The sequence below is a fragment of the Xenopus laevis genome, chromosome 4L, assembly GCF_017654675.1.
Source record: "Xenopus laevis strain J_2021 chromosome 4L, Xenopus_laevis_v10.1, whole genome shotgun sequence".
Taxonomy (NCBI): Eukaryota; Metazoa; Chordata; class Amphibia; order Anura; family Pipidae; genus Xenopus; species Xenopus laevis.
The window spans coordinates 29,521,724-29,548,967 of NC_054377.1; the positions used below are offsets into that span (position 1 = coordinate 29,521,724).

The following is a 27,244-nucleotide window of genomic DNA, read 5'->3' on the forward strand; positions in this document are numbered from 1 at the left end:
TGGCAATTAGGTCTACCTATGGGACAAGCTGTTGGAGAAACCAATCAGGAAGAGGGAAATATGCGCCGCGTGTGCTTGTGGAGAGCTGTTTATGAAGGTCGCAAGGAGAGTCTATGAGGGCTGACAGAAGATTGGTACCGTGCTCTTACAGAGAACAAACTTAGATAGAGGACGGTAAGCAGCTGTACACGTAAACATGTATTGTCAGTGTGCGTAGCAATAAGGCTGTGACAGCTGTCAATTACGGAACGTTCGCTGCAGGATGTCCTAAAATGCGTTCCGTAGTGAATTCAATTATTTTTACAGCCCATGGGCCTGAGAATATCATACGCTGAAATCGCCATAATGTTCCTGTGCTTGACTAGCCTGCACATTGCCCCCTGTACTGCACAAATTCTGTTTTATGTGGCACTGCCTGTGGGCTATACACTGGGGGGGGGGGATATGGGCAATATATTAGGTAACAGTCAGTGAATTAAATTGCCAAGTTCTATTTTCCCTTGGGTGAGGACCTTCGCCCAAGTGATATTTCTAAGTAAATGCTGTCATGTCACCATTTTAGCTGTCAGAGGCATAACTAGTAGACCCTATTCCTGTAGGGGGGCCCAGGAGGCTCTAATTCATATACAATTTCAATAAATCTTGGTATAACCGCTCAACCTCTAGACATTTTGGGGGTCTAAAAAAAAATTGAATGTGGGGCGCAGTAATATCTAGTTACCTGTATTTCCCAAGGATGTCTTGTGCTCTCACCAGACTCATAGGGGCAAATTTACTAAAGGTCTAAGTGACTAACGCTGTCGAAAATTCACTAGCGAAGGAGACTGTATTTCGCACTCTAACGCCAGGTCAATTTTCGATCTGGCAAATGGAGGTAACTACACAAATTCACTAAGATGCGCATTTTAATGAACGTTACGTTACCTCTTGTGCCAGACTTGCCTTCGCCACCTCAGACCAGGCGAAGTGCAATAGAGTAGATAGGAGTTTCTCAAAAAAAATTTGAACATTTTGCAGGCGACTTTTCAGTTTTTCAAGGTGATAGGCTGCAAAAGATCATAATTTTTTTTTTTTACAGTACCAAGCTTTCCCCCTATATTTCCTTACATATGGCACATAAACTATACACTGGGCTCATGTGTAGGGCAATATAACAACTTTATTTTATTAATGTTCCCTGGGCTTGTGTAGTGTAATGTATTTGCTGCAACATATACGTCCATTGACTTCCCACCATATGCAAATTAGCCAACGTTAGCGCAGCTTCGCTTTGCTTGCCGAATTTATGCTAGTGAAACTTCGCCATCGTTCAGTGCCCTGGACGCAACTTTGCATTTTAGTGAATTAGCGTTGTTCCTGGGAATTTTTGCCTGGCAAAGTGTGGCGATGTGAGCGAAGCCGTCGCTGGCGAATTTCCGCAGGTTAGTGAATTTGCCCCATAGACTTTCGCAGGCACACTGTCACAATATTTTCCAATTTTACAGCACTGTCAAGCAAGGTGTAAGAGAGTCCTGGGAAATATTGGTAAGATAGCACGGTGGTTAGTAAGATCTCCAGACTGGTGCATTGTTTTTGGAAGACGAGCAGTCACTGGTTGAAAAAAGTAAGCAATTTGAATTTGGGGGGGGAGGCAGCTCTGTATTTGGGTTCAGTGCTGCCCTAGGCAACGGACTTGCACCCCACCCTCCCCTTGCTAATTGGCACATGCACACTACAGTCTACACATACTTTCATCATGGGAACAGCAAAAACATGGGCAATCAGTCACTCAAGGCCTCCACAAGAGCCACAACAATAAAAGTACAAATCTTTGTCATATGACTAAATGCTTCTAGGTCATGAATCGCGTAGGGCATATGCTTTTAATGTGATTATAAATTTAAAAAAATGATGTACTTTTTTTTGTGTAGCCCTTGCGGAGTTGGCGTCCTTGAATGCATGTTGAATTGCTGCTTCCTGTGCTGAGGGTCTGGGGCTGGAGCATCTGGACCACGCATTTGACTGATGAGTGCTTTCACATTTGGTTTCTAGGTCCTAGGGCTGTGTGGATTTGGGCCCACTTTTAAATCAATGATCCCCTTCTCATGCCGTTGTTGCCTCTAACTTTTTGGAAAAATTGGCAATGCATTTTACATTGATTCCATAACCTGTTTGTTGAATTTGCAAAACAAATTCGAGTCAGCTTAAATGCCCCAATTCCACAGGAAAAAGAGAGGTGCACGTACCATCAGTGATCCATCTTCAATTCAAATCAGCAAAATTAGAATTTGTCAGCACAGCACCGCGTTGTTTAAAAAATGCATTTATTCAAACTTTCATGGCAGACCTGTTCAGCAACGTTTCTGGCCTATATGCGGCCTTTTATCAAGCTCACTAAACACTGGCCGATTGGCCTTTTTATAGACAATATTTTGCCACCTACTGGTTACATATTACCTTGACAATACATATCCTTTATACAATACAATGTCACAGTGAATGGTAGGGACTTTTAAATTCTGTATGGGAAACAGGCCTGATCACTTGTTTAAACGTCTGAAAGATATAATATTAAAAACAATTAAAAACAGAATTTAACGAAAGATAGCTTGGAGATCATACTCCCTAATTAACCCTTGTGGGGTAAGTGTCTCCAATTTTCTTATCCATATTGCTTCCTTCCTAAGTAATGCTCCTACACGACCTCCCCCATGTCTAAGACTAGGTACATGGTCCACCACTTGGTATCTATGTTGATGTATACCATGGCCGGCTTCCAAAAAATGTGATGCAACTGCTTGTTCCTTCTTGCCAGTTCTGATTGCTCATTTGTGCTCTCTCATCCGTTCTCTGACAGAATGTGACGTTTGATCCACATATAATAAACCGCAAGTGCATTTTATAATCTAGATAACAAAACTCGACACACGTGTAATACCCCCCAAATCTTTATAGGGGTTTCTTTTTGTGGGTGATATACCACGTCACCCTTCTGCCAATTGGAGCAGCAGTTGTATCCCAAACATGGGAAAGTCCCAAGCTTAGCTGGCTGCAACACACTTTGTGTCTCCTTCCGACCGCCCATGTCAGATCTTACCAGCATGGAAGCCACCGTTCTATCTTTTTTATATGACATAAGGGGTGGTTTATCAAAACTCTACTTGGGGGAGACCCTTTTGAGGATTTTCCAGTGTTTTCTCACAATATCTGGAGTATGATTTTTGAAAACAAGGGATACTATCCTCCCGTTGTCTATTTCGGCCCAAAAGCATATTGCCCTTATCTATTTTAACTTACGTTGAATTTGAAGCAGATCATTGGGATATCCACGCTCCCTGAATTTCATATGCATTTCATCAAGTCTTTTAGGTAATAGTGAATCATCTGATACAATATGTTTTACCCTACTGAACTGGGACTTTGGAAGGGATTTCTTCACTTGTATAGAACGAAAGGAGTCAAAGTGTAGCAGGGTATTTCTGTCGTGTTGTGCCACACCTCGACACCTTTGTGTCTAAGAAAGAAACACAGTCCTTACTACTATCAACCGTGAACTTAATGTAGGGTAATGATTTATTAATCTCACTTACAAATTTTTCTAGGGTCAAATGGGGCCCTGTCCATATGACAAACGCGTCATCAATATAGCGAAGCCATGTATGGCAATATTTAATGAACCATTCATTGCTATAAATATATTGTATTTCAAATCGGTTCATATAGATGTTTGCATAGAACGGGCCACATTAGAGCCCATTGCAGTTCCGCAGATTTGCATGTAGTGTTGATCCTGAAAAAGGAAATAATTGTTATACAGTGCCATCTCCAAACACTGTAGTGCAAATTTCTTTTGTGCTTTGTCCATCGCTGGATCAATGTCAAGCTCGAGGCGGACAGCCTCCACCCCCCATCATGTGGGATGGAGATGTAGTGGCTGTCCACAAGCATGACCTCCCCTTGTATGTCAGTATATGTGGCAATTTTTCTTAGGAAATCCCCAGTGTCTTTTAAGTAAGATTTATGTAATTGCACATAGGGGTTGATGACCCGATCAAAAAAATTGATAAAGGGGTTAAAACTGAACCTATACATGATACTATAGGGTGTCCTGGCAGATTATCTAATCTCTTTTTAAACAACATGGTGCTGTGCTGAAAAATTCTAATTTTGTTGTTGTGGAATTGTCAGTAAATAATGTTTAAGGGCTAAGAACCTTGAAAAGAAACCTGTGGACATGAAACCCCAGATATAGGCACGGCTCAGTAATTGTTATTTCGTGAAAGCGGCTTCCACCAGCATAATTTTTAAATACATGTGGAGAATTGTGGTGCTCCCATGGCTGTTGGTCCAGGGAGGCACAAGTCTGGACCTAAAGTAGGTCCCTGGCATTTTAAGGGAGAAGGAAACCTAAAGTCTGAAGTCACTTGATGACATCGGGTAGGTCACGTGACCTGAAGGGCATCACTGCATGGAAAGCTTAGTTAGTAATGCGCATGCTCATGGCTCCTCAGAAGATAACTGCTCATGTGTGTGCCCTAAATGAACGAATTTATGGACTACAGCAGAGGTATATTTTACAGAACAGCTTAAAACTTATTTTAAAAAACCATTGCACCTTTAAAATAACTGACTAGTTGCAAAAGGAAATGACATATGGTATGTGTATATACATTTAATGGGCAATAATTTAAGCTTTATTTAATTTTAGCCTTTCATTTTCCTTTTAAGACACAGATCCAAAAAAAACCCACAGGCCCAAAATAGTGGCTGCCTATGGAATCTATGGCAGTGGTGACTGACCTAAATGAAAAAGTAGCTCTGTTATTTGCCAGTCCAGGCTTGGCAGAACACATGGGGATCATGTCTACTTCATTAAGCGCAAACTTTTTTTTTGCCTGCCTTATATTAAAATTCACTAGGTTAAGGGTAGTTCTACCACTCATTTCTTGGTGCAGTAGGTGCCCACCAACAAGATTTTTACCCTGGGCCCAATGGTACCTTTAAAGCAGCCCTGGTCTTCTTCAACTATTTCCAAACTAAACTTTCTGCTTTATCTCAGGGCTAATAACTTTTCCATTTAGGAGAACCCCAAAATTAACATTAAAGGCAGCTATAGATCTTAGCAACAATTTTGTTATAGGTTTGTTTGTCTGTTTTGGATTATTATAGTGGTGACTGACCTGTTTGTTAACCCACATAGGGATAGGCATTCTCCTGTATAATTCTGTCCTGCAGAGCAGAATAAATAAAATTTCTCTAGAATACCTTTACCATCATAGTGCAACCACTATTTTGTTGACTGTTGATTTTTTCCCTCTTCCTCTTTACAGCCCAGAGACTCATTATTATTGTCCTCACTTCATTCTTCCGTAACTGCTTGATACTCATCCAGGTGCATCTTTTGGCAAACCTTAGGTGAGTGCCCTTGCAAGTGAGTGTTGTTCTTGCTTCTATGCAACAGATCCCATTATTTCAAATAGTCGTGCCTTCTAGCAAAATCATAACCGCTAAGCTGAGAAGAGAAAAATCTGCAGATCTCTAGATGCTTTTTACGATCCATTTGTGAATCCACAAGATGTTCTTTGGCTTTCAGACAGATTGTGGCACTGCCATCCGTCCAGGGAAGAACTGCCTTATGAACATCTTTTCATTTGAAAATGAAAATTTTATTTCCATGGATTTAAAAATTACTCATTCCAACGAAACAGCTACCATTCCTGACCTTTTCAGGAGTTATTACTTGATCTGTCTCCAGATCTGCATCTTGCCTATGCCCTGACAACTGTACGTACTGTGAAAACTTAAGCTGAAATGAACCAGATTTATATTTGTTAGGGCTGGCCTACATTACACATTATAAAACTAAATATTTATACAAGTGGCCCTGATTATAAAATTCTATGGAGAAAATGCAAATGAAATATTGTCTTTTATCTTAAATTCTGTCCTGTATACCAGAAATCACTATGGAATATATGCAGTAATGCTGAAAACCAGTCCAGGACAAGGTTTCTATTTATTTTCTTATGTGTGTGCAAAAATGATATTTTGGGGCAAATTTACTAAAGGGTGAAGTGGCTAACGCTATCGAAAATTTGCCAGCGTGACGTAATTTCTTTACTTCGCCAATTTACTAACGGGCGATGGCATGAATTCGCTAGCGAAGTGGACCTACTCTAGCGCTACTTCGCACACTTACGCCGGCGATGTTGCGCTATGGCTAAGGGACCTAGCTACGATAATTCACTAAGTTGCGGATTTTAATGAACGTTACCTTTTGCGCCAGACTTCACTTCGCTCACCTCGGACCAGACGAAGTGCAGTAGAGTAGATAGGGATTGCTCCAAAAAAGTTTACATTTTTTCTAAGTCCTAAAAAACGCTGGCGTCTTTTACTTTTTTAAAGGGTGATAGGCTGAAAAAGATCGAAATTTCTTTTTTAGGGTACCCTCCTTCCCCCCTACATTTGATAACATATGGCACCTAAACTATACTGTGGGCACATGTGTAGGGCATAAGAACACATTTATTAAAGGGATACTGTCATGGGAAAAAAAATTTTTTTCAAAATGAATCAGTTAATAGTGCTGCTCCAGCAGAATTCTGCACTGAAACCCATTTCTCAAAAGAGCAAATATATTTTTTTATATTCAATTTTGAAATCTGACATGGGGCTAGACATATTGTCAGTTTCCCAGCTGCCCCAAGTCATGTGACTTGTGCTCTGATAAACTTCAATCACTCTTTACTGCTGTACTGCAAGTTGGAGTGATATCAACCCCCAACCCCCAAACAAAAGAACAATGGGAAGGTAATATAAATTCTTATAGATAAATACAAGAGTCCTCTGCACTCGACCCATTATCAATATATTTAAGACATTGAGATGTTTTGTGCATACAGCTACTAAAAATGCCTTACCCTTTAAACAAAACAGGGATTGTTTGTCCATATATTGCAATATAATTAAGCTGGCCAACTACGTCAAAGTCATCCCATATCTGGCCAGTCCTGCACTCAAATTGCTTCTGATTCATTAAGAATTCTATTGCTTCATTTTACATTATATATTTTACAAAGGGACTACTGGTAAGTTTTACCTGCTTTTGTTTGAAGGGTAAGGTATTTTTTAGTAGCTGTATGCACAAAATGTCTTAAATATATTGATAATGGGTTGAGTGCAGGGGACTCTTGTATTTGTCTATATGTATTATGTGGTCACAGCCTCATTTCAGCTAATGGTTTTAAAAATGACTGATTAGCACAACTTTCCCTTGTTTCTTATTGTTATAAATTCTTGTGATGCCCGCTGCATGACATGTGCATTGACAGTATGTATTATTATCGTGCGTTACAGGATAGTTTTTAATGTAAATCTTTTATGTTTTGAAAAACCCAATAAAAAATAAAAATAAAAAATTGTCGGCCTTTTGTCTGCAACTATGTAACAATTTGATGAATGCTACTGTTCCAAACTGTTACTTAAGTGATAGTGTGTATTGTTTTAGGATTAAAAAAAGCTGTAAATTGTAGAAATATGGAATTTATGTTGGTCCAATTCACACTGATATATATTTAAACAGAAAAAAAGAAACCAAGGAAACCATATGCAATATCAGCTGCAATAAAGCACTGTGTGGAACATAGTAGTGACTTATGTTTCATAGGAATCAAGCCTGCTTTCTTAGTGTCTATATAAAAATGTCAGTAATTCTGGTTTAAAATAAAAAAAGATTTTCTGCTCCCTTAGTTATGTCAAAGGCTTTACGTGCAGCGAAAACTGTGAAGAAAGCCAATGTTGCTGGCGAGATTCGAGCATTGGTGAGAGCTGGACAGGCAGCTCCGGGACCACCACTTGGACCCATCTTGGGACAGGTAATATCTGCATTTCAATATTCCTGTCTGCCAGCAGAAAACTGTATTCTTAACTATTCCCAAGCATGGTGTGTTGTCAATTTCTTTTTCTTAACATAAGCACAATGGGTGGGTCCTTCAGTAACATTCTGTTCCCATCCCAGAAAGTTCTCTGGAAACATTGCATCAATGCTTGTTTTTCTCTAGGTAAAATAACACTATAGCTGTCCCATGTTTCAGTAATTTATGTGCTTTTCTATGCTTAACAACATGACTTCTAGATAAAGGACCGTAAACACTCACTAATTATAATTTCAGAAGCAGCAAAAAAAAACCACTTAACAAGAGTGGATAAAACCTCATCAACCTTCCATTTCTTTATATTGTTCTAAGAAAATCCTTCTTGTTCAATGTGGACTGGATTAAAAGAAAGAAGTCCAGGTCAAACACATTTTGAATGTTAATGAAGAGACATTGACAACATACCATGCTTGGGATTAACTGCAGAGGTATGGGAAACCAGAAACCAGTTATCCAGATATCTAATATATATATATATATATAGATAGAGATATGGAGATAGAGATATATATAATGTGTGTACATGTCTATATATTCAATAAAAAGAAGCCTCTCACTTCCCTCCAAAACTTTTTGGTCAGGCCCATAATACATGATGGATCTGCTTCACCCTGAAACATTTTTCTGTTCCCCCTCTGTTGAATAGCTTATTCAAACAATACAGACATAATTTTATAAAACTTTTGAATGGCTCCACCATTCTCCAACCTTTTTAGAAGACCAGAGGGTTATTCCAGACCATAGAGTCTTACAAGTGTTTTTAACAGTAATTATTTTAAAAGTGCTGTAATGGAGCATGGTAAAATGTAATCCTCAATTGTTTGTCAGCAGGATTTGTAAGCATTTTTTAACCAGCCCCCATCACACATTATGTGTTTTATTTAAAAAATGTTTTCAATAACTTCTTCCTTTTATACTGCATTCCTATTAGCGAGGTATCCCCATTGGTCAGTTTTGTAAGGAGTTCAATGATAAAACCAAAGACATCAAGGAAGGAATCCCTCTACCTGTGAAAATATTTGTAAAGGTAAGATTTTGCCAGACAGATCATTTTATATCTTACTGGGGTGACTAGGTTTAAGGGCTAAGGATCACTATAAAACAATGGTTTCCCTTGAGCTTGCCTTAGGGCATTAGTCTGCTTTACAATTACATTGTGTATCCCAAGTTTGGGTAAGGGGTTAAGTGTAATGCATTAGTCCCTAAAAGGTATTAGGGTAGTTGACAGTGCAAAAACACGATCAATTAAGGATGCTCTAAAATAAATCATGCTGCCACTTTGGAAGTGTAATTCTGTCCTTGGGAAACGTTTGTTACTAAACAACCCAACTCTGTTCTAAAGGGAGCCCTACTAATAAGGCTGCTTTAAGGCCTTGGTGGGTCCTGTGCCAAGTTCAGATTTGTGGGTTTACCCTTTTTTGGAACGTTTGTTTGAAAAATGACCTCAAAGCTTCCAGTTTGCAATATCCTATCACCCACACATCATTAGATATCCAGTTAAAATGCCATAACTATGAAGGCCAGGGGTCCACTGATTAGTTTGATGCCCCATATGATCTATCATCTTTGGTGATTCCAGTTGCTGCAAAAGCAACACATTTACTGCATTTTATGTGGGGAAACACTACAAAAAAGTGTGGTAACCACAGAAATCATATTTTTGGAAAGGACACATTCCCCCAAATTCAAAATGGGTATATATTTCTTTCTAATCCAAAGTACTAAACCGCAAAGCTTTCCAAAAATTGTCAATTTTGATGAAAACCCTGAAAATCAACTCAAAGCTTTCATTTTGCAGCATCTTATCTCCCCGAAATCATTGGTTATCAAGATCAAACAACCTAAAAATGAACGTTTGGGGTTCCGAACAGTTTGATGCCTAATGTGTATAGGTTTATAGTATGTGCCATTTATGGTCCCCAAACTTTACCTTGTGCATTCTAATTTCATGCTTCATTAACACTAATTAAAAAACACATTGCCTGTTTTATGTGTGGTAAAAGCTGCAAAAAAGTATAGTGACTCCCTGAAAGCCATATATTTTTGGAAAGTACACATTCTGACAAATCCAAACTGGTTATGTCTTTTTTTTTTATGTCTTATGACATTTCTTAAAATTGGCTAAAAAATGTTGCTATTTGCCGTATTTATCTCACACAATGTTTTACTTACAAAGGAAAAATCACCCTAAACATGAACACCAGAGGTCTACTGAACAGTTTGCATATATTTTTGGAAAGTACACATTCTGACGAATCCATCAAGGGCAAAGTTGTCTTTCTACACTACTCAGCTGCAAATCGTTCCTATACATAGTGGTATTTATTACAAATCACCTAAAAATGTGCAATTTGTCACATTTATCTCACACAATGTTTCATGTACAAAGGCAAATCACCCTAATTATGAATGCCAGATGTCTACCGAACAGTTGCCCAATATGCATAGATTTGTGGATATGGATATGTACGTAACCCAAAAAGAGCATATGAATTCTCACGCCTGCCAACTCAGCTGCTGCAAATAGAGCTCCCTGTAAGACATAACATACAAAGACACCCTAACATACTGTAACGGCCCGAAGGCACAGTAGGAGTGCGGACCAAGGAGGAGGCAGGTAACAGCCGAGTTCGAGGTAACAGAAGGATAAAGCAATAGAATAGTCGAAGTTCAGGCAAAAGGTTCAGTCCAGGCAGCAAAGGGTCAATCCGAATAACAGGCAAGGTAGGTACACAGGAAATCAGTCAATAATATCACACCCAGGAATTCACGAAGATAAACCTATACTTGGGCAATGTCGGTAATGTCCAGAGAGCTTTATATAGGCCAGGTTTGGCGCCAAAGTTTGGGCGCAATGGCGTCATGACGCTGGCGTCCTGGCGCTGACGCCGGCGCGCCGGCGACCAATCGGCAAGCGGGAGGACGCAGGCGTCATAGTGCTGCGACCAGCAGGATCCACATGGTGGGGCCAGGAGTCGCCATCTTGGACGCCGTTGCCATCTTGGGAAGAAACCTCTATTTCCATTACACATACAAAGACACCCAGAGAATATATATATTCTATTTATAACACATTCTGACAAATCCAACATGGGTAAAGACGTCTTTTTACACCAAACTACTAAACCGCGACGCTATGCTAAAATAATGCATAAGGAACAATAATGCAGGGATAAAATTGCAATAAAACCATAAAATTGCTCAAATCCATGATCTAAAAAAGTAACTGATGCAACAACATAATTAGTTGTGAAAATACCTGATCCAATAGGTACGCTGCCAAAATAAACTGTTTTTAGGTAAAAAAACAAAAGACAAAACGGTCTGGATGTACACAAAAGTGTCTGAGTCTGTAGATGTGTGCAAAATAAAAATTAGCAATCTTTAGTAAAATGTGTGTGTGTGTGTGTGTATGTGTAAGTGTGTTAATAAAGGCCACTTACTGTTTTTGGAGAAGGAGGGATGCTTTAATCACTGGAGCGGTCCTGGAAGACCTTCCATGCAGAATGTGGTGCAGCAGGAAGTGCGTGGATGGGGAAGAGAATTAACCCGGGAGAGCAGCAGGCGCTCCATCCGATCGCATCACATATTGATCGCATTGCAGCACCAAAATTACAGCCCCCCAGCCTTGTTGCCCAGGGGGTTGTCATACCTCTTGACCCTCTGTAGAGGAGGCAGAAATCCCACACACTGGGAGGGAGCTCCCGGTTTGAGGGATCTTGTTGGGGCAATGCCAGTCAGCAGCATCAAGGGAAAACAAGGTCTTGAGCTGTATTAAAAGGGACATTGATTCACTGCAGGAAGGGGTCATTCTTCCACTGTATAGAGCACTGGTAAGGCCCCATATAGAATATGCTACAGTTTACAGTACAGTTTTCGTTCCCAGTGCTCAAATGGGATATTATTGAATTATCTCTGAATCAGTTGTATTGGCTGATACATTATATAGCTTTAAGAAGAGGCTGGATATCTTTTTAGCAAATGAGGGAATACAGGGTTATGGAAGATAGCTTATAGTACAAGTTGATCCAGGGACTGGCCCGATTGCCATCTTGGAGCCTGGAAGGAATTTTTTTCCCCATCTGAGTCAAATTGGAGAGGATTTAGAAGAGTTTTGTTGCCTTCCTCTGGATCAACTAGCAGTTAAGCAGGTTATATATATATATATAGACTTAAAAGGTTGAACTGGATGGATGTGTGTCTATTTTCAACTTGCTATGTTTGGATGAGTTACCACAAATTTATACACTCAAGCTGTTTGCAGAGACTAGAACAAAGTAGTATACAAGGAGTTAATATTACAGCTGTGTTGCTGCAATGTATCACAAATGTAAGAGGCACTGAAGCACTTTTTTGGCCTTAAATGTTAAAAAAATAAGGATTGCCATTTAGTTAAATTAAATATGATCTAATAGACTTTCATTTTCTCTTCTTTTGCAGCCTGATAGAACTTATGATTTAAAAATTGGACAGCCTCCGGTGTCTTATTTCTTAAAGGCTGCGGCTGGGATAGAAAAAGGAGCATCACAGACAGGTAAGGCAACTTTAGGATGCCTGCTGCAATACTGGGAGATAAACTCATTCAAAACACTTTACAGTTTAGATTAACTGATGGTCATTGCACACATGACATATGGGATATGGTGAACTGATGCATAGCAAGCTTCACATTGGTCTAGTATTTAAGCATTTTTCGTTGCAGCCCTTCCTTCACCCTGAAGAAGAAGCGAGGGTGGAGTGCAGTATTAGGTAGGCAACGTCAGGGTGACAGTGAGAGCATAATCACCTCTGATTTGATGACATGCCCTGAAGTAGAGAGCATGTCTTTAAAGCGTCCAAAGTTGACCTCACTTGCTGGGTACACCACCAGTGGTGCAATCTTCTAGACTCAGGCTTCTGCTTCGCGTTTTTTGTTAAACACTCACCCCCCCTTCATATAATGTTGGTGAGTAGAATGCTAAAGGGGTTACATTCTGTTTGTATTAAGATGTTCCAAGAGTGGGGGAGCATAATAGATGCAGTCTCCCTTTCCACATTCTACTTACTCAAATCTGGGCACCAGTGATTGTATCTAAACACAGACATAGTAGTATGGCACCTCCCATTCACACAGGATGTCAAATAAATATCTACACGTATATAGTTAAGCTCTTTGAACATAAATCCATGCTTTTGTGATGTTTAGTCTATTTAAGGGAAAATAAATGAAAGATAATTCCCTTTTGTGTTTTAGCTGGACTAAAAGGCATAAGGGGGTCATGTATGACCTGGCTGGCGCAAGTGTGTGTCTGTTAGTGCTCATTCGGGAAGGCACTGAGCACTGGAGAAAAAAAATCAACTTTTCAGTGACAAGCAGAAAACCAGGATGTGGCTACAATACCCCACACACTGCACACAGTGCAAAAAATGGCCGATTGCATCTTTTTTCTTTCTTTTTTTTTTTTTTTTTTGTACACTGCATGGGATATTTTAAATGGATAAAGAATTTGTGTAAACATAAGCAAAATAAAGGTCCTTTTAACCTTTTTCCTGCCAAGCACATACGCTGTACGTTCCTGCAGGCAAGTGCTTAATCTGCCAATGTGTCAAATTGCAGCATTTTTAGGCGATTTTTAGAAATTTCATAAAAAGCTCTAAATTTAGGAAAGATTTGCAGTTTGGTGTAGCTATTTTGGATTTGACAGAATGTGTACTTTCCAAAAATGTATGGTTTTCAGGGGTCACTGTACTTTTTTTTGCAGCTGTTACCACAAATAAAAGTGGCGATGTGTTTATGAATCAGTGTAAATGTAAGCATGAAATTAGTATTCGCAAGGTACATTTTGGGGCTAGTAAATGCCACATACATAGATAAACCTATACATATTGGGCACCAAACTGTTTAGTGAACCCCTGGCGTTCATATTTAGGTTGTTTTATCTTGATAACTAAAGATTTCATATTTAGGGTATTTGTCTTGGTACCTAATGTTATGTGGGAGATACTAGCTTTCAGGTGATTTTCAGAAATGTCATGACTTTCTGGCCTTTACTCGACATAAAATTAAGTAAATATGTTGCTTTTGCAGTAGATAGAATGACACGATCATGTGGGGTGTATTCCTTTTTGGGCCCTTAGAGGCCACATTCTTAGGTAAATCTGTACACATTGGCAGCAAACTAATCCATGGACCTCTGGCCTTCATATTTAGGTTGATTTTTCTTGATATCTAATGATATGTGGGAGATAGGATGTTGCAACTGGAAGCTTTGAGGTCATTTTTCAAACGTCAGAAAATTTTATATAAACCAGTGACTTTTGGATAGCGTTATGGCTGGGTAGTTTGGAATAGAAAGACATATTTATTTTGGATTCATTGGAATATGTTCTTTCCAAAAATGTATAATTTTTGTTAGGGTAAACCTAAAAAAATGCCTTGAGAACCTATGCATATTTGGCAACAAACTGTTCACTGTACCAGTGGCCTTCATATTTAGGCTGTTTTATCTTGGTAGCTAATGATATGTGGGAGATACAGTGCTTGAAAATCAAATCTTTGAGGTGATTTTCAAAAATGTCATCAAAATTACCAACTATAGGAAAGCTTTGCAGTTTGGTACTTGGCGTAAAAAGACTTATTTAGCCTTTCTGGATTCGGAAGAATGTGTACTTTCCAAAAATATGCCTTTCCTGGGTTACCACACTTTTTTGTGGTTTTTACCCCACATAAAATGCAGTAAATGTGTTGCTTTTGCAGTAGCTGGAATGATAGAGGATGATAGATCATAGGTCTCCCTTTTGGGGCCCCTGGACCCCTTAGGTAAACCTATGCACATTAGGCATCAAACTGTTCAGTAGACCCCTGGCTTTCATATTTAGGGTGATTGATCTTGGTATCTAATAATTAGGGGTGCACTGAATCCAGGATTCGGTTCAGGATTCTGCCCAGCCGAACCGAATCCTAACTTGCATATTTTTATAAAACCCGGTTACTGTAAAGGAAAGTATTGTGGCTATGTAGTTTGGAATAGAAAGACATATGTACTTATTTTGGATTTGTCAGAAGCTTTTTATACTATTAGTGGAGTTTTTGGCTTTGAAATAGAAGTATGCAGGTTTCTGGAGCAGCTCTTTGGAAATGTGGTAGTGTACTGCTGGGAGTTTTCGACCTATACAAATCAGAAATCTCAATTTGGTATTGGCGTGTTCTGAAGACACGGGCCTTTCCAAATCAATTGTAGTTCATGCATAAAATAAATTATGTTTCTACTATATCTGTTTATTATCAATAATATGATTTTGTGACAGAAGCCTAATAAAGTATTACAGAAGTGGAATTAGAGCAAAATCCTAGGATAATTCGACAGATTAGGTTTTCCTGAAAAAACAATATATATGATTTTCCTGGGTAAACCTTAAATCCCCTCCAGGAAAGGTCCTTAAAGTGAAAGAGAATGTTCAAGAAAATGTTCAAAAACTGTCTGGCAATATAAGTTTGCAAGTGAATAAATAGGCCAGCAGTGAAAGGGTTAAAGTTGTTTCAGAAGGTTGATATTGATATTGTTGCATATGACTTTAAAAAAAGGGATAAACATATATATGTGTGTGTGTAATTAAGTGTATTCTTAAGATATCAATTGTCATGTTTCTTAAAGTGCTTTACTCCATAATTTAAGATAAAGTAAATCCTCTCACCCCCCCCCCCCCACACTTTCTGTTATTAGGTCATGAAATAGCGGGAATAGTAACACTGAAGCAGCTGTATGAGATAGCTTTGGTAAAGTCACAGGATGAAGCTTTTGTAATTCGGGATATGCAACTAAGAGATGTAGTGAAAAGCATCATGGGAAGTGCCAAGTCACTGGGGATCAAAGTAATGAAAGAGTAAGTATTTTTCTCAGCACATTCAGTTAATACAAGAGTATAGATTGTGAATATAAACATTTTGCATAAATAAAGCACCGCTTACACAAATATGTGTTACCAGTACTAAAATGAAGTCATGCAATGCTTATGTTTGCTTTACCATTGTATAAGGAACAGTTTCTGCTTCATTTTAATGTGTCCCAAAGCTTATTGTACTTTATGATCAGATCTATAGTTGTAGTGCTCAGAGGTGCACCATATATTAGGGATGCAGTGAATCCAGGATTCGGTTCTGGATTTGGCCAGGATTCGGACATTTTCAGCAGGAGTCGGCCGAATCCTTCTGCCCGGCCGAACCAAATCCTAATTTGCATATTCAATTTATGGGGGGAGGGAAAACGCTTGCCTTTTTGTCATAAAACAAGGAAGTAAAATAAAATTCCCCTTCCCTCCCCTAATTTGCATATGCAAATTCAAAATTGGTTCGGTATTCGGCCAAATCTTTTGCTAAGGATTCGGGGGTTCGACCGAATCCAAAATAGTGGATTCGGTGCATCCCTACCATATATTGATGATTATTCTAGTTTAAGTAGTAGTAGTTTTGAATAAAAGATCATATACTGTCATTTTATTTTATTGGTTGTCACTATTAATTGTATATTTTAGCGCAGTGCTGTCCAAATTCTGTGGTAGAGGGCTGGAATTTTTCAGGCTTGCGTGGTGGAAGGCCAATAATGGTCTTGACCACTCTCTGTTTTTTAAACCACACCCATGTTATCACAAGAAACGTGTATTAAGTCAAATTAAGAAAAACCCTTAAATCCATATGCCTCATCCTCCCCTGTGGATAATACAGCACCCCCAGCACATGATGATGGCACACACAGGGAGCATAGGGAAGGCAGAGTATGGCACACACAGGGAGCAAAGGTCAGGCAAATTATGGAACACACAGGGAGCATAGGGCAGGCAGAATACAGCAGGAGACAGGGAAACCTATCAGGGCCACTCTAAAATAAACAATTTATACCATGATAGTGACATAATGCTGGTGGCCCTCCAGCAGTTTGTTCGAGGTGTGAACAATGTGGGCACTTTCAGTATGGGTCTGAGGAGGTGAACAATAGTGGTGTTACAGCTGCAAACAATGCAGGGAGGATTACATGTGTGAACATTGCAGGACCTTATTGTCTGAATTTGTGATGTATAGCACTGCAAATTTTCTTTGAATAAAAATGCATAAACAATATAGTTTTTACATAAAAAAGCTGTATTTTTTAGTGTTTGGTAATCTTGAAAAAAGGCTCTGTGTAGCCTGAAACATCGCTTATCCAGGTCCTGCCAGTGTTCCAAATTAAGGCATTTTTATTCAAAGAAAATTTGCGGTGCTGTACGTCATGGAATTTTTTGCAAGAAAATTGGGCAGTGGCCATTCAAGGTACGTGCACCAGGACTCTCAGGTGTGAAGAATTGGGAGCTGACTCAATTAACCAAGCATGGATTTGAGATGTAAACAATGCAGGGGCCAGTTAATCTCAGTAGTGCTAACTTTTATACCTTACACAGGTAAATTAAGCAGTCTCAGCAGGTAGACTTTCATGTGGGAGGCCACACAAGGGGGAGTTGCGGGCCGCCAGTTTGACAGCATTTCTCTAGTTTATTTATTAATGAATGGGAATTAATGGAAACCGGTGCTTTAGTAATACACAGCAACTAGTGATGTGCAGGTTGACTGGTTGGGTGGGTTTGTGTTGAACTTTGGCCAACCATTGCAGGTTAGGGTTGGGTGTATATCAGACTGGGGAAATACACTCTTCACTGCTCCCGTCTTCTCTCTCACGCTCTCCTGTCTTGGAGCCAGAGGCGCACTCATCAAAGTAGCAAACAGAGCAAAAAGATGTAGGTACAGGTTGGGTGTTGGTCCTACCATGGCAACATTTTGCCTGTTAGGGTCAGGTGCAGGTGGAGTTTTTATTGACCCAGACATCATTAACCTCAAACAATACCAAATGCTCCAAACTCAGTATTTTGTTGCATTTTACTTCCTTATAAAGCTCTGCACAAACTCAAACAGAGCTGGCGTTGCATGCTTATTTATATATGTTTTCAAGATTTGGTTCTATGCAGTATCTGTATTATAATTTTTTTTTGTTTTTGTATTAAATATCAGGAGTCCAATAGGCATCAAAGGAGGGCAGTGACATTGGTACTTTATAGAAACCTACATGTTTATTCTTAAAGGGACAGTATTCCCTCCAGTTTGACTTGAGTTCAGTAAATAGGGCTTGTGCTTAACACACCTTTTGCCTATTATTTTAATCATGAAAAATTGTCAGTTTTTGTTATTTCTTGAGTTATACACAAACAGTGATACTGGAGCTACTGTTTCGTCCTTGCATGGGTAAAAATTACATTCCCAGTACACATCCCCCTCCCTAAACCCCTTTTTGTGACTGATTGGTTAGCAGAAGTCAATTACCGTATATACTCGAGTATAAGCCGTCCCGAGTATAAGCCGAGGTACCTAATTTTACCTCCAAAAACTGGGAAAGCTTATTGACTCGAGTATAAGCCGAGGGTGAGAAATGCAGCAGCTTCTGGTAAGTTTCAATCTCGTTTTTGGATGACTATTCTTAGGCGCAGGCTACTATTCTAAGGCGCCGGCGAATATTCTTAGGCGCCGGCGAATATTCTAAGGCGCCAGCGAAAATTCTTAGGCGCCGGCTACTATTCTAAGGCGCCGGTGAATATTCTTAGGCGCCGGCGACCGTTTTTGCGCTTGACCCGAGTATAAGCCGAGGTAGAGTTTTTCATCATATTTTGGGGGCTGAAAAACTCGGCTTATACTAGAGTATATACGGTATGCAGTAATTTAATTATCTACATCGCAAGGATCAAACATGGAGTAGCTCCAGTTTCCCGGTTTGCCCTCTTTAGATCATTAATTAACAAAAAATATTTTTATTTATCAAACAATAAGCAAATAGTATGTTCAACACAAGTACCTATTCATTGCACTCATGTTGAACAACGGGGTATACTGCCCCTTTAATACATGGCGACACAGGGAAAGATAGACCATCTATCTACTAATTTTAGTTTACTTTAGTTTACTTTTCTTTATATTTACCTGGACAGGAATGGTTTGTTCATGTATTTTTTAAATGAAGGCAAATCCGTTTTGTTCTTTCTTCTTCAGTTTGACAGCAGAGGAGTATGGACAGTTCTTAGAAGAGCGGCGACTTGTTCTCCAAGCTGCTGCCGAAGCTCAAGCTGCAGAAGCTGCAGGATCCAAAAAGAAATAACACTGTTAAGGTGTGGAGATGTCATTATCCTTGGAAATAAGAACACACAGTTATTCTTCTTTTTAAGAAGGACAGTAACTTGATAAAACTGATTCATGTTATTCAGGCAGAGAAAATACAAACATGGGTTTAGTTGTCTTTTGTAATTTATGTAATAAAATGCCATGAGCTACACTTTGGTTTGTTATGGTTGTTTGATCCTAACAATATTCTATGAAAAATATTTATTGTTTGAAGGAAGCTTAATAGAAGTACATAAAAATAAGATATTATATTTGGTTAGGGCAGTGGTTTTTGGACATCATTGGATCATACCAACACTTCACCTAAAGACCCTCCTCTGATAAGTTATTGCTCAATCAGCCTTATCAGGCTTAAAAATATATAACATATATATATATATACAATATACAAAATGTGTACAGCTCAACCCTAAACTTCACTTTCAAGATTGGCTTCCTGGATAACAAGACAAAAAATAATTTTAAAGAAAGAGTGCCACTCAGGACTCTCCCCTCCCAGTTCAGCCACAGTCTCCAAGTGCTTCACTGCTTCTAAACTCCCCACACCCGTGTGCTCTCCCAACATGAAACAGTCACAGAAGATGTCAGGCGAAAGAAAAAGGTCTGGTCTGATGTTCTTCTGGTTAGGAAAGATGTGACAAAACTTATCTGAGGAATAACATCAGACCAGTCCTTTTATTATTTTTTTTTTCTCCTGACAACTTCCTTGACTACTGCAGCAATTATAATTGACTCTTGGGCCAAAAATCTAATCAGCTCGATTTTTCCCAGCTCAAGGTGGACATATGGGTGAAGATCCAGATCTTATAATGTATGGAAGACTAAACTATGGGCCTGCAATCAAAGTAACACTTTAGGGTAAAGCCAATTTGCTTTTATTGATCAACTTTATCTGTGGTGTTATCTGTTTTAACCTGTGCCATATAGCCTTTTTTCAATTTCCACCATTGCTACACAGCAGCTTGTTTATATGAACTATAGTATCAAACAGATCAGTTTTACCAGTGCAGGGCAACAATACATATTATTTTCATTGCTTTAAAACACTTTCGGTTTTTGGTGTTACTGTTACTTTAAGCAATAAAAAAGGGAAAAGGAATCTTATGTGTACATAACATTGTTTGAGCTAAGAGGGGATCACAATGTTGGATCACAAATCCTAAACATTTGAAAACCTGCTCCTTGGATGGAGACACAGAAAAGAAGTGTATATTTTCAGGCACCATCAGGAAGGAGTTTACACCAGGTCCGGACTGAGAATTTAAATAGGCCCTGGCATTTCAGGTACATAGAGCCCACTCAGCCCACACAGAGGCCCAAACAGCCCCCACCAGCCCACTAAATAGTGACTTTCTATGGCACCTTATAGCAGCCCCTCTGGCATTTGCCAGAACCCACAGATTGCCAGTCCGGGCCTGGTTTACACTATGTTCATTCTACTAAAAGGTGGATTGATTCATTTGGCCATTCCTCCAATTGCACATAAGAAGCCCTTTGAAGTGTTCATAAACTAACATCTTGCTAAAGTGGGTTAACAGTGCGGTAAGTGGGGTAAAAATTGCAAATGTATATAATGGCAATATAAGTAACTGTGGAAAAAGACTGAAAGTTGAAAAATGCTTCAGTTAAATTTCTCACTGGGGATTTATTGGATTGCAGAGTATAACTTTTGGGTAGAGATCCCTAAAGAGTTTAAGGCTTAGAAGATAATGTGTTCTTGACAAAATAAAGATAACACAAGTTTTCTTTAACTTTTTAATCATCTCTATAAAAAGACAGTTTCATTGTTTTCTACAAGACCAGGACTTAACATCACCAGCCCAACACAAACCAAATTATGGTAGACATTATAAAAAATTATATTTTATAAATATATTTATAAATGTACAATTCATTTACTTATTTTTACCATTTCTTCAACTTTGAAAAACAGCAATTCAGGAAAAAATATCCTAATACTTAATTCGTAGCAAAATCCTACGTCATCACTTACAGCACCCCATAGCGCCATAATTTTGATACATGTAAACTTTTTTTTTTTATTTCCCCTCTATATCAAACATTAGGTATATTAATAAAAGAGTGAACAGAATATTGACTTCAAAATTCACTAAAAGAGACATGTCCCAAATAAGGGCTGTTCAGTTTTTAGTGAGTTTTGTTGATGATTGGGTTCACCCTTTGGTAAATATTACCCATATTTTGAATTATATGTAAAGGGAAGGTCTTTCTTCTTAACTTTAAAGGTGCAGTTGGTTAAAAGCATTAAAAATATACAATTGCTTTTTTAATAGTTAAAATGGTATATTAAACCATTTTTTTCTGCCACTAAAATTGAGGTTCATTTTTTTCCATCAATGTGAGGTCTTGCACTATTCATGTTGTGGGGAAAGAAAAAAAAACTTCAGTACAAAATACAAATATTACAGTTTGTATGATTGTGTTTATCCCAATACACATTTTTCTGGAATTAATGTAATCCCATTGTCTGAAATTTGAGTTAACATTAATAAACTGTTAAACCGAATAGGTCCACAAATGCGACATATGTTCAGAAGAGGAGCAGATTAGTAATAATTGTCCTTTTGTCTTACAAAGTTTTCATACGTGGGAGTATAGGGTAGAAAATTCAGTTCTAATACAGCGATATAAAGAACCGTGGTTTCTTAGCATCACTTCCAGGATGGAACCCTAGGTTAAGTTGAGGATCCATAAACATAGAATCTGGCCACTTCTGGTGCCCAAGCCTCCAGCTCTGACCTCGTTGAATATAAACTGAGGTTTTTGATACCAATTTCATGGACAGAACAAAAATTAAAAATACAATGTATATATCATTTTTAGTTTCACTACGAGTGAATACATTTTTCATATGTAAGACTACTTACAACTGCTTTATACAATAACCATTTTTTTCCACTTTCTGTTCAATTCTTCCAGCTATTTTAACAGACATATTTGTTGTACAAATATAGTAACAACGGCCCATCCTATAGCTCAAGGTTAAAATAACTTTAAAAAATGTTTTATTTTTTTCAACATAGCAGGCAGTTTCATTTAAAGTAATATAATTAATAATGAAACCCATGTGTTTCATTTCAGATCTTTTGCAAAAAAAAGACTTGTTTGAACATATTTATTGTATGCTTGACTTGTTTTGTTCCTTACTTATTTAACATTAAAAAGCATGTATCTAAGGATGGGCCGTTGCTTTGTTTTTCATGGGCAAACAATTGGTAACTATTTGTATTATGTCAACGTGCACAATATCTAAAAAGAGCAGAGAAAAGAAAGCGAAAACTGAAATAAGACAGTTCTACGGTAAACAAGGGAGCTTATGGCACAGAAAGCCATTTTCACTCCATGTTTTGTGCCGTATTTCTTTCATTGTTTGTAAGGTAGCAGAAATCTGCTGAAGATATGACAATATGCCATACATATCGAAGTAAGTCACAGACTTATTTCAAAACGAAGGTTTTCCACTTCCATCTGTGGAGAGAAAAAAGAGAAACAGACTTATTAGCTTTCTACTTCCAACTTGTCATCAACATTGTTTTATACTTTTGCCATTTCTTGGGATTGTAGCTTTATCTGTGTCAGCTATAGATCTGTAATTATGAGGTTTTTTGGGACCAAGACATGCTATTTAATCAAACCACTGATCTAAGTTGTGATTGGATGTTATACAAGATACTAAGTAACCCTTTTCCCCTAAAGCAGCCACTCCCTTCAATATCTTACCTTGTTGGAAGCCGTCTTGCAACTGAATCTGGAGTTGATACAACTCATCATTAAACCGGTCACATTGAATCTCTGAGGCACCTGCCTCAAGGTCTGTTTTGTAGGACATCAGTTCCTCTAAGAAGTTACATTCTTCTGGGGACAGATCAGTCGTCACATTCGAGGTCATGGATGGGGAGGCAGAGAGATCTCCTCCAACTTCATCCTCCTCTAGGGCACTGCAGGGAGACCCTGTTTCTGCAAAAGGGGGTGAGTCAGGTAAGTCTTTGAATAGACTGCAGACTGGGTGGCCACTACTTGGAAGTGATGGGTCCTGGCATGTTAAGAATATTGAGAGGTCAACGCTTTTCCAGGACCGTGGGAAAGAAGTAGTAGTATCTATTTCAGGAAGACACGCAGGTAGTGAGACACTTCTATATGCCAGTCCATGGCCACTCAGTAGCATTGTATCAGAGGATGAAAGTTCTTTTGTGGCTACACCGTTGAAGACATTGGCTAAAGAACCAATTTGCTTGACTAGGAGGTCTATTTCACTCTTCTCCTGCTCTGAATATTTGAACATAGCCTGGTTAATTGGGGATGTTTCAGGGGTGACTAACCCCTCTGGAAGCATTGGCAGATCCACAAACAGTGGTCCTGGAATTTCTGGTACCCTCATTACTGTGCAGTCACCACCATCCCCTGGACTGTCTGGAGTTGGAGGAAGCTTCTCATAGAGTGAGCTGCAATAGGAATAATACATTTCTGGGTTAAGGATGGTGGTTTCTTGCTCAGATGTTGTTTGAGGGGGGTTTTCTAGAGTCCCAAAAAGGAAAGAACAGTTTTGGTGTGGAGTATAAGGTGGAGTGCAGGTGAAGTCTTTGGGTGTTACTGCTCCAAGCTGATCTCTTCTGAAGGTCTGCTCATGTGAAGTTGGTTGAAAGAGTGTGAAGAGGGATTGATTCTCTGATTGGCCTTCAGGGGGCACTACATCTTCTACAAGAGGGATAGTGGTCTGGCAAAGAATTGGATCTTCTGAACCAATAGCCATGGGCTCTGAGAAATCAAATGACTGTCCTGCACTTGTTGGTGTGTTTGCAAGGGGGGTGAAGACTTGATCTGGACTTGAAAGGTCTCCTGGTGAAAGGAGGGTATCTTGATAGGAGGATGCCCCTGCTGTAAAAGGAACTGGAGTCTCCTCAGAAGTCAGCTGTTGCCTCAAGCACCAGGCTTCTTCCTCGCTGGAGAGAGAGAAAAATATTTATATGATACATTAGTACCTTGAAGATAGTATTTATGAAATGTTTCCAGTGCCTCTACTGATCTGTGTTTGAATACATACCTGATTATATAGTTATATGAAGTGATGGACGCCTCACTGGCCTCAAGTATCAGAATGGAATAAATCCAAACCCATAGTTGATCTTTTCTTTGCAGACGTATTACAATTTCTGATCTGCCTTCACAGGATTCATTCACTGTAAAGAAAAATATAGCGTTAATGTTGTCACACTGCTGTGGAATATCCTCCTCCCCTTAAGACAACTGTCTCTTTTCTCTGTGTTATCAACTAGTCTCTCTACTTATTACAAGTTTTCCTGTTCCACCTCTCCCTGACTATCAAACAGACTTTGACCCTCATTATATTTAAGGGCATTTTGTTTTAGAGCTAGAAATATTTGATTTATTTTGAGTTTTCCTTTCCAAATAAACAGTAAATTGCACTACTTATTTACTTTCTTATGTCTCCTTCATCCAATAAGATTTTACCCACCCATAGCCAATTAAAAGGAACTTACTCAGTTTGAGATGCTGTTTGGAGAGATGAGTAAGATCTTCAGGATGAATCAGATTGTACCAGGACTTGCTGATCAAATCACTTTTTTCATAACACAAATACTGTAAAGAACTGTAAGAAAGAAAAAGAAAACATTACTACTTTTCCTACAATATGCAACTGAAACCATGACAGCAACTCACAATTTGGCAGCAAATACTAAAACAAGTCTTACCTGTCTGACACATCCAGCACGGATAGGTCCTTAGCATGCTGACTCTCAAAGAAATCCATGAATAAATGACTCTGGATCACTCTGGGCTTGGGATCAAGGGGAATGCAGAAAGCTGTAAATACTGGGTTGGATGACCAGTAGGTACCAGCCGGTGGTTGCTGAAACCTTCCTCTGATAAGAACCATCTTGTTGCCTGCACTTTGCCTTCTAGCTGTCTTTGAAGTGTTGAATCGGCATCTGAACATTCGCTCTGTTGAGAAACACAACAACAAGAAACATGAGCATTTTATTCAGTACTGAACTTTTTTTTAGCTAAGAAACTCAAGCATAAATAGCTTATAGGTCATTAAATGAACAGATAAGAAAACTAAAACTATAATTTGTATTTGTAGAATTAATCACTCACCACTATCTGGAGATGAAGGCATTGCTAGCTGGTTCCTCATGACAAAATGATCTGAAGGGTCAATTATGTCATAGATGCTGTCCCCTTGAGCCACCAGATCAACCTTATAAAGAAAAAGAGAACATGTATAAATAAGCAATGAGCTATAAGTATTTGGAAGCAAATAGATATTTCTATTTCATCTATATGTGTATGCTTGTATCTGAAAATGATTCACTGTGTGTACAATTTTGCCAACCTTCACCTCTCCAAAGCTGGACAAGTCATTCATAATTCATGTTAATAATGTTCATATAAAAGTTGAAGGATGATAAACTGAAGCTAGCTTTGGTTTTGGTGAATGCTACAATCTACTAGTATGTGTTGTATTCTCACATTTTATACTTTCACAACAGTAATGAAGAGTTAAGAGTGCTGTTTACTTACCATTGAATGTCCAAGATGATCAGCTACATTTTCTGATACATATATCAGCTTTCCTTCACTTGTAAATGTCAGAAGAAACCCAGGAAGACTATGGACAAAATCCATCAGGTCCTGGTTGGAGAGAAGACATTCTAATTCCTCTGTCTGGTGCCCTGTTGGATAAAAAGTAAAATGTAGCTTATCAAGGCCATATGGATTTGCAACATTCACAATAATTTATCTTTTCTATTCAAATTCCCAAGCAGTACTGATTTGGTTTTCAGGACCTTGGACAGGGATTAAGAAAATGTTATGGTATGGTTCAGTACCATGGACAGCAACTGGTTTATGAAAGCTAGCACTGCACTGCTATGATGGGAGCATGTTTTAAAAATGTTTTCTTCTAAAAATATGCATATTTATTGAGCCTGGGATTGGTATTGTTTCAACATAATGAAGTTTATTATGTTATCTGAGCAACAAGTCAAAGCTTTCTGAATAGCACATAGCAACACTTGATATATTAAAGGAGGTGCAATGTATCTTTAAAAAAGCAATACAAGATTCTCGTCAGGCAGATATGACAAATCAGCATCTTTACAAAGACTGTTCATACCAATGCAAATAGTTACTTTATAATGTTGCAACATTTCAGATCTTACCTCTTGAAAAGAAAACAGATTTCCTTGTATAAATGCAAGCAAGGGACATGATGTGAAGGTAGGACAGTCGGACTTTGTCGCCTTCAGAGATAGGAAGGAGTTCTTTTAAATTGCGAATCTCTGCATTAATCTGGTCCCTTCTAGCCTTTGAGGCGCCTTTCGTAGACCTGTACATTTTTGGTGGGGTCTCCGGGATGCTGAGGAATATTCAGTCCAGATATCCCCTGTCTCCTTGCTCTGTCCTTCTCTTCCGTCTCGGTGTTTGCAGTCTTCTACTCAGTGTGCTATCCCCTTCTCTATCTCCCTAGATGCCTGTGTCTGAATTCTGGTTATAAGAACTGTAGCTCATAGCTCTCTTTATATAGTAGATGAGAAGTGTGTGGGCAGGTGAGACGCAAGGGGAGGGGGGTGAAGAGTGGAGTTTAGTATCAATGGGTTGCATGGTAAGGGAACTGCCTTCTCTGCTATTACAGGCAGGCGTCATCAACTCTTACAGATGACGCGAAGCCACAGGAGAGTAGAGAGAAGAGGGGGAGGAAAGTGCAAGGGAAAGGAGGGAGAAGTTGAGGGAGAGAAAGGAGCAAAGAGCCAAATAACACATTCTGTACCCAATTTGTACAGAATTACAGGCAAGCCTGGTTGTACTACATTTTTATCAACAGAATTGTGCAGTTTGTCCTATAATCATAATATATGCTAAATATATCTTGTTTTTTTATGTATTCAGTAGAACTGAGCTGTTGTACCAATTTTGGTATTTTTAAGTGTTCTGATAATGGTTAATACTGATACTCTATAATAGAGCCTGATAGATTGCTTAACAAATGCTTATGGCTGCTTGGCTGTGGGATAAAGGTTCTTATACCAGAAGACAGATACAGGTTCTTATACCAGAAGAAGAAGGTAATGTTATTATTGAAGCTTGAAATCTACTGCAGCACCTGGACAGATTT

The 27,244-nt window shown here is 38.8% G+C and overlaps 3 protein-coding genes across 3 annotated transcripts in view; 1 reads left to right on the forward strand and 2 right to left on the reverse strand.

The window, feature by feature from the left end:
• dpp3.L (dipeptidyl-peptidase 3 L homeolog) overlaps positions 1-18,909 on the reverse strand; it is a 58,192-nt gene extending 39,283 nt beyond the window's left edge. The window contains exon 1 of the mRNA XM_041589328.1: positions 18,889-18,909. The gene's annotated coding sequence lies outside the window, so the exon portion shown is untranslated. The remainder of the gene's footprint in view (positions 1-18,888) is intronic.
• Positions 138-19,235, forward strand: mrpl11.L (mitochondrial ribosomal protein L11 L homeolog; the record flags this gene model as incomplete). Its single annotated transcript, NM_001095440.1, is given in 7 exon segments — positions 138-174; positions 5,310-5,394; positions 7,729-7,853; positions 8,845-8,940; positions 12,354-12,447; positions 15,617-15,776; positions 18,958-19,235. Coding segments are annotated over 5 exon segments (579 nt in total). The 3' UTR covers positions 19,064-19,235.
• A 3,125-nt stretch (positions 19,236-22,360) lies between these two features.
• npas4.L (neuronal PAS domain protein 4 L homeolog) lies at positions 22,361-26,776 on the reverse strand. Its single transcript, XM_018257162.2, has 8 exons — positions 26,292-26,776; positions 25,651-25,802; positions 25,225-25,327; positions 24,819-25,068; positions 24,606-24,715; positions 24,149-24,284; positions 22,828-24,047; positions 22,361-22,575 (listed from the first exon to the last, which is right to left on the reverse strand). The coding sequence occupies exons 1-8, from the start codon at positions 26,464-26,466 to the stop codon at positions 22,550-22,552; spliced, it is 2,172 nt and encodes a 723-aa protein (XP_018112651.1). The 5' UTR covers positions 26,467-26,776; the 3' UTR covers positions 22,361-22,549.
• Positions 26,777-27,244: the final 468 nt, after the last annotated feature.

What these genes read in the sequence shown, in the direction of transcription:
- npas4.L (XM_018257162.2), bottom strand. Translation starts at nt 26,466, where the DNA reads ATGTACAGGTCTACGAAAGGCGCCTCAAAGGCTAGAAGGGACCAGATT. An exon ending in ATCTGTTTTCTTTTCAAGAG is followed by an intron (nt 25,803 to 26,291) that starts GTAAGATCTGAA and finishes TTTATCCAACAG; the next exon opens with GGCACCAGACAGAGGAATTA. An exon ending in ATCATCTTGGACATTCAATG is followed by an intron (nt 25,328 to 25,650) that starts GTAAGTAAACAG and finishes TTTCTTTATAAG; the next exon opens with GTTGATCTGGTGGCTCAAGG.